At 45.0% G+C, this 8102-nt stretch overlaps 1 protein-coding gene across 1 annotated transcript in view; it reads right to left on the reverse strand.

Annotated features, from left to right (window-relative positions):
* Ppm1h (protein phosphatase, Mg2+/Mn2+ dependent 1H) overlaps positions 1 to 8102 on the reverse strand; it is a 268305-nt gene that overhangs the window by 66036 nt on the left and 194167 nt on the right. Inside the window, exon 6 of the mRNA XM_028786548.1 lies at positions 4353 to 4471. Within this exon, the coding sequence (XP_028642381.1) occupies positions 4353 to 4471 (119 nt within the window). The remainder of the gene's footprint in view (positions 1 to 4352; positions 4472 to 8102) is intronic.

Below are 8102 nucleotides of genomic sequence, written 5' to 3' on the forward strand. Positions count from 1 at the left end.
GAGGGAGGGAGGGAGCTCTCCAGAGAGCTCTCCAGTCCATATTTTGAGACTTGTGTGTTAATGGAAGCTGAGCAAACTGGAAATCCTGGGTCTTGATTTGCTCAATGGAGAGACTGAAACAAGGGGGACTCCATACTGGGTCATCAGCAGTACAGAGACAATCGTGCACAATTAAAATGATGCGTCCACACCCCACCCCTGTCTCACACTCGTCTGGTAACGACGAACAAGGTAACTTTTCTGCCTCAGCCTCTTCGCCCGTAAGCTGGATGGACTGAGTGTGCTGGGCTACTTTAACAGCAAACATCTGAGGCATTAGCTAAAGCTCTCATCACAGGACTTCCAGGAACTGTCAGCCAGCTGTTACTCTCATGACTAATAGAGGAAGTGAAAAACCCTCCACAACTAGGAATTTCCTGCAAGGCTTAAACAGCATAGGAGTGTGTGTGGACCTTTTGTTAGCCATTTCAGAGAAAGAGTTCATGGCCCAAAGTTACCATCGGACGCCAAGAAACACAAGGCGAAGTGAGGTAAGGAACGATTCGCATCCTGGAGCAGGATACACTCCCATTGCTCGGCCGTCCACCTGCAGTACCACCACCCGCTTAGTGGTCATTTAAGGTTCTCCTGGGAAAAGAAACAGGCTGCAGGTCCTCCCACCCTTCACCCTTCTCATAAATCAGTACTGTAACCTTTCTCCTCTATAGACAACTGGGAAAGGTAGCAGACACCATGCTTCAGAATGACTCTTCGGGGCCTGGGCTTGTAGCTCAGGTGGTAGAGTGTTTACGCAGCACCCAGAAAGCCCTGGCTTCTATCTTCAGGCCTGGAAAATCAGGTGTGATGTCATATACCTACAAACCCAGCACTTGGGAGAAAGGGACAGGAAAGATCAGAAGTATAGCTCTAACGTATGACTGTATTGAATTCCCCCTGAAGCTGTGGCTTGTGACAGAGTACTTCCTAAGGACTCACAAGACCTTGGCTTCTATCTCTAGCTACATAGCAAGCTCCAGGCCAGCTTAAGTTACGTGAGACCCTTTTCAACACCCATCCCCCACCAAATAAACAAACAAACATGCTACCCAAAACAAAACGCAAACAGTCATGCTTGATCTGAAGATTTCTGTAGAGCGTTGAGAACACTTTAAAGCACAACCTAATCTAGTTGGGTCGGAAGGGAGATTTACACAGGCTGCGGTGGTTTTAAACTTCCCAAGTTCCTCTAACAAAGATTCAAAAGGTTTTCCGCCTCCCATTTTCAAATCAAAAGAAAGAACAGGTAGGAAACACACAAAGGCCTACATAAATCCTGCTCATAGCCAAGCTTGCAAGTCAACAGCCACACTGGGAATTACCCTGGAAGCAAATCAAATCCTGTCTGACTGAAGCATTTCTCAGTCTTGGCTACTCAATTATTTAGTGTCTTTGGTGAAGTTCCACACAATTAAAGGCAGCTCGTCGGCTCTGTGCATAGCACCAGGTTCACACATACACGGGAGTGGGGTTGGAAGAGAAGACATTTCTCTGAAACCTGTCTAACAAAGGATCCACCCACCCGCTGCTATGTGAAGTGCATATGAAGTCGGGTATAATCGAGTTCTTGAACTTACTTTTTAAAAAATTACAAAACAAGGGCACTTTAGCCTTGTTCAAGGCAAAGATATATGAGCCACTCAAAAAAAAAGAAAGAAAAAAAAAGAAGTTTCCAGAGACCGAAAAAGGAACATAAAAACCCTTAACCCTATCACACAGTTTGAGTGAACAGTTACAGCCTTTGAAAGCATCTTGTCTATTAAATTGACGATCCCTATCCTCCAAAGTGCTTTCCAAAGCCAGTAAGAAATGTGACACTACCTCTCCACCCTGAGTGAAGGGAACACACTAGGTATCTGCTACAAAGACACTCTTCCTAGGACAACGGAGGCATGTGGTATTGATTCCTACGGTCTCTGTCTCATTCTTACTCTGGTTTAGAAAGAGTGAGCAAACAGCATCATATCAATTTCAACAAAGACTACCTGAGTCCTATCATTCTCATTGACTATTGGCCTGCTGACCTGCCCCTCGTCCTCCTTCATCCTGGGATCCCTGCTGCTTTGTGACATGTACTGGTCTGGGCGCTGGTTACACACTGCCTGAGAAGACATTTAAACAGGTGATGACTGCTCTGACTCACGCCTCATACGCATACCTAAGTCACTTTGGTTTCCTGTCTGTTTCCATTCTTATCATTTTCCGCTTGAACCCTTATATCTGTGCCGGGAGACCTCGCATTTCATCTATGTCTGTAGATTCGGTCTATGCCACTTTCCCTCTGGGTACCTGAGTCTGCTTTCTGAAGTCAGTCTATCCCACATTTCCCTTAATACAACCTCCCGAAGACACCCCTTTCATTTAATTGTCCCCAGGAATACACAAGAGTGGCTTACATTGTCCCACAGGAAATCTAAATTGCTGCCTAGCTTCCCACGTCTCTGTCAGTACGACCTTAGTCTGTCCCCATCACCCACCCACCCCACCCTCCGTGTTTAGATTATGCCCTACCTTACCATTTTAGATGGATTCTTCTTTCCTGCACTCACAATAGCATGCACTCCTCGCCCTTCTTGGTGTATTTCCAAATTCCAATATACTTATATCTAAATTCTTCCATGTGCTATCAAGCTGTATTCATCCTTTACCTTATACTTGATTTTTAACAAGAAGTGCTTATTTTCCAGATTGGACACAAGTGTATTAGAAGACCTCAGAATAACAACTCTAGGACTTAAAAACTCACAGCTCTACCAGACAATCTACCCCTGTTTGGAGCTGGGGCAAATCTTTTAGGCTCTGTGAGCCACACAGAGTCTCCTATGACTCCATAACATACAGGACCCTGTGGCACTGTGAAGGAGGCAGCCACAGTACTGAAACAAGGAGATGCTTCAGTTTTAAACAATAATTTACAGAAACAGATGGCGAGCAGACATTGACTCTCTAGCATGGTTGACTGATTCCGTCTGAGAGGAAGAAGAGTAGATTGGGTTTGGGACTTGCTTCTCCACTTAGCAGAAGACAAAAATAAAACGCCAAAGGACAACCAGAAGTCTCTCAGACCCATCTCTGTCTTCCTTGGGTAGCTGAACTTGTTCTTTCATGACACTATGTGTCCCAGACCCCCCAGGGACAATGTCATCATCACGGCAATCTGGGCTATGATCATCTGTTACAACCATTTCGATCAATGAAGAGGAGATAATAATCTGCTACCTTTGTTGGCGACTTGGTAGGGAAAGAGCAAGCTGCCTCAATCTTCTGCCACCCTTCAGGTTGGCAAGAGGCTCCCTCACTAAGATCTCAGGGCAGAAGAGCGCATCACTTATCCTCACTTCAGCGTGCGAGGCGAGGCGGTGCTTTCTCGCACCAACCCTGGTTCATGTAACTCCATCATCCTGCCCTTTATTCAGACAGAAAGAATAAGGCCTTAGCTAACGCTGGTCAGCTCTAGACCATGGTCTTGGTGCTTGTATGGGTGTGTTTGGGGAACAATGGTACCCTAGGTCAGAAGTTCTTATTTCACTCTGAATGTGATAAAAATATATCCTTGCTCTATGTGGGTTGTATAAGTGTAGATCCAACCATTCCCAGATGGAAAATATATTTTAAAAAGTCGATGTAGTGAAAATACCCAGATTCTTTTCTTGTCATAATCTCTTAAATGATATACCAACCACGCACATAGCATTTACTTTGGGTTGAGTATTTTAAGTAGTCTACAAGGGCTTGAAATATAAAGGGAAGCTATGTATAGTCGAAATGCAAACACTACACCATTTATATGAGGGACGTGAATAGTCTCAGATTTTGGACACCCGTAGAGAATCCTGGAGCTAATTAATCACTTATGAATACTGAGGGGCACCTGTCAAGAAATTATCTCATCTCGCTTAGGCTTCACAATGACTCTTCAAAGATGATACCCTCTTTATCCACGAAAAAAATAGGCTCTTGGGTTAGTCTACCCATCTCGTTCATTCAGAAACTCATGAATTGGAATTCACACTCAAGCCAGCATGTAACTCACTAAGTTACATTATCTTGTACCCATCACATTCCTTGATGTTCTAAAAACGTGTGTGTGTGTGTGTGTGTGTGTGTTATGTATAACTGTTATGTGAGTCAAGGATGAAGTCAGGTTCACCACCTGAGGACTGCCTCGGAAAGGTGGAGACAAAGTCAAGTCACACAGTTGATCTGAGCACTGGTCCTATGTGGCTATGGACTCTTGTCCTTCACTGTGAGCCCAGGTCCCTGGCTGCATTTGTGCTGGCGATTTTATATGGCGATGTGGTGAAGCGCGTTCTTACCAGCCTGTCATATTAAAGTCCCGGTACAGCATCTTCTTCCCGAGTTCTTTCCTCTGTACTCTCCTTGGAAACTCCAAATGTGTGAATTCATTTCCCAGCAAGTGAGGCTGCATGAACGCCTAATTGCAGAAAGAAAAAAAAAAAAAGAGAGAAGAAAAGAAAAAGCCACAGGCAGATTTTAGAAGACAAAATAAAACTCGAGTATGTTTTGCAAATTGAGACAAGCCTCACTTCAAAAACAGGAAAATCGCCTTCTATTTTGAAGGAAGTAAACACACTTCAGTATTTAATCAGTAACAGAGGATGAGCAAATAGAAACCCTGCCCGTGACTTACCAGGGCTGCCGCAGTTGCACTTGATAAGTTAATTGTAATCAAAGGGGGGGCATTTGATACATTAATTGTAATCAAAGGGGCGCATAGCTGATGGCTTAGGGACGAGAATGGGCTTCTTCAAAGTTCAGATTGCAGTTCAGATTCAAGATGGTTTTACTTTCTGGAATGCATGTTGGCTAGACTAAAGGCCAGCAAGGTCACCCTGACTCCTCCTCAGCCCTCTCTACTCTCTGCTAGCTTAACAGAACTGCCCATGGAATTGCCTTTGAAAACTGCAAGAGAGTCTCCAGAACACACAAGAGTCAGATCCCTCACAGTGGGACTAGACACACAGACAGGAGTCTTCTGCTGGGCCCACTCCTCTTTCAGTTTGCTCTGTAGTTGTTTTTTTTTTTTTTTTCCCTTGACTATTCCTCCTTCCTCCCCATAATTGATGGCTTCTCCTACCCCCTCCCTGAAAATCTCTGTTCCCATTACAGAAGTCTCCAGCACACACAGCCATACCCAGAGTTGTTTTGAAAGACCAGTCTCCCTGTTACAGTTAAAATGCAAACCTAGCTATCCAAGAGATGGACTGGTCACAGTTCAACTTCCTTGCTGAAGCCACAGACCCTCATACCTGTGTTAGAACTTTCACATACCATGCCCAACTGTTGCATGAAAGATTGGCTCCCCTTACGGAGACAAGAGTAGACAGGGCACGTCATAACCAGTCACTATAGGAGGCAATGGATCCCTGTTGTAGAACACCTCCTCAGTTAACTGGAACAAACTGAGTGTATCTTTTATCTGAAGTGCTTAGGGCAGGAAGTATTTGAGGAGGGGGTGGAGGACACAACTGGAATATTTCCAGACATGTGATGTAAAACCTTAGGGATAGGACCCCAAGTTTATATGAAATTCATTCATGTTTCAGAAACACCTTATACATACAGCCTGAAGGCAATTTCATACAGTACTTTCAGTGTGTGTTTTGATGACAACTTGTCGTAGGAGGTCAAATGAGGAATTTTCCACTTATTGCATTATGTCAAAACTGAAAAAAATTTTAGTTTTGGGAGCATTTCAAATTTTGGGTTTTGGGATTAGGGATGATCAGCCTGCAACAGGGACTTCCCACAGCCTCTTTCCCGAAGCCTCAGATCTCTACTGATGCTCACGATCTGGAAGTGCTAGATGGTCCTAGGCACCAGATGCTCTTGTTCTCAGGACTGAAGGAAGCAAGCTGAATTGTCACCAGCCTGGGCATCTCCCATGCAGGGGTTCCAGGCAGAGCAAGGAGGATGGTAAGACACGGGGAGGACGACTGAGGGTATAGAGATTTTGTCTTCCTGTCCAGTAGGACTCCAAATGGCTCCAGATCTGGTAGGAGCCATGCCCATTTTGAGGGGTTCTGATAGGTAATAAGGAAGTTTAAATATCAGGTTACACGGAAATAAGCTTCCTGGGAAGAAAGAAAGCTAACACATAACGGAGCAGGTTGCTGCTAAAAGCCAGTGAGCTCTGCATCGTTAATTTTTTGATCTTAATGAGTTCTTTAATCTCTTGAGCTTTGGTTTCATTGTCTTTAAAATGACATTATTACTGACATTTTCATAATTAGAGATCTTAAATGCGCTTATCATGGTTGTCTTTGCTCATGGAAAACAACGAGGGCTGGAGAGATGACTGCGTAAGTGAAGGACTGGCTGCACTGGCATGAAACCTCTAGTTCGAGTTTCCAAACCCGTGTAAAGCCGGTCATGGTACTGTGTGTTTGCCCTGCTAGCTCTTCACCGTGAGATGGGAGGCCAAGAGACAGGAGAATCCTTGGAAGCTCTGAGCCTAGCTAGATACACTGGTGAGCAAGAGACCGTGCCTCAGACAGGGTAGAAGGTAAGAACGGACATCTGACTTCTGATCGCTACACATTCACTATGGTATGCCCTCCCCCATGCTCACCCCCTCCCCCCCACCCTGAGAGAGGAGAGAGGAGAGAGAGAGGAGAAGAGAGACAAAGGACTAATTCTATTTAATGATTATTAATGCCCAGTGCTTTCTCTTATTACCACAACCTTCCAAAAATCTTAGGGCAGGAGGCATCACTACTTAATTTGCTGGCCCCAGAACCAATGTGAGGACATAGAAAATTTCAACACAGGGACAGCAGTGCATAAAACTAAAGGCAAGGCCATGTGTGACTATGCCAGGGATGTGCACAGGCAGCAGCCACACCCAAAGGGTAGTTAGGATTTTGTTTCTCCTTAGCATTGATCCACTGGTGCTGGGAGGTGGTGGTGTGCACCTTTAATCCCAGCACTCGGTGGCAGAGGAGGCAGATCTCTGAGTTTGAGGTTAGCCTGGTCTATAGAGTGAGTTCTAGGACAGCCAGGACTACACAGAGAAACCGTGTCTTAAAAACAAAACAATACGAAACCAAAACAAAAATCCACCCCAAGCCAACAATATACAAGTACTTCACCTTCTGTATCTCACTCAATCATTCCACAAAGCCCGTGATATGAACGCAACCTAAAAAACGAGGAAATGGGGCAGGAGACATGGCCCAGCAGTTAAAAGCCCTTGCTGCTCTTGTACAAGGACCTGGGTTTGGTTTCCAGCACCTAAAAGGGACTCACAATCACTCATACCTCCAATTCCAGGGAAGTGGATGCCCTTTTCTGACCTTTGCATGTACCATGCATCATACATGCATGCAGTTTGTAATCCTACATGCGGGCAGAACACTCATACCCAGAAAATAAAATAAATGAATCTTTTAAAAAGTTTACTTCCAAATATTTAAAAACCAATCAAAACCAACAAACAACAAACCAAACTAAACCAAAAAAACCCAAAGAAACAGGCCTAGAAAGGTTAAGGCACCAAATCCAAATTTATTATGGGCTATGGGTTCTGAGGAAATGGTGATGGGCAGCTATGATCTGAGAGTGTCCCATAAAGAACCGTGACTGAAGACCCGGTCACCAGCCTGTGGCACTAGAGGGAGGTGGTGGGGCTTGCCAGATACAGCAGGATGTGCCTGTCAACCTCAGAAGGTTGAGGTTCAGGGCTAGCCTGGACTAAACACCTGACGGTCTCTAAACCCCCCCTTCCCCAAAGATTTTTTTTTTAAATTTCAAAAAAGAGGTGGGGCCTACTGGAAGCAAATTCTACAACCAAGGGGCCAAGGGAGTGCCCTTAAAGAGGCACCCTCTTATCTGTTTGCTTCCTGGCTTCCGGAGGGGAGCAGATTTCTCTACAGCCATGTTCTGCCTCACACAGACTCCAGAGTAACAGCCCAAGCAACCTGTGAGCCTAAGCTTCCAAAACTGTGAGTCAAAAGAAAACATTTTTCTCCTGTTAAGTTGGCGTAGCTCAGATATTTATCACAGTGCTAAGAAGCTGGGGTGGGCCGGAAGGGCTGCTCCTCATG

Source organism: Grammomys surdaster, unplaced genomic scaffold (genome assembly GCF_004785775.1).
Source record: "Grammomys surdaster isolate TR1022 unplaced genomic scaffold, NIH_TR_1.0 125548, whole genome shotgun sequence".
In the NCBI taxonomy this organism is placed as follows: Eukaryota; Metazoa; Chordata; class Mammalia; order Rodentia; family Muridae; genus Grammomys; species Grammomys surdaster.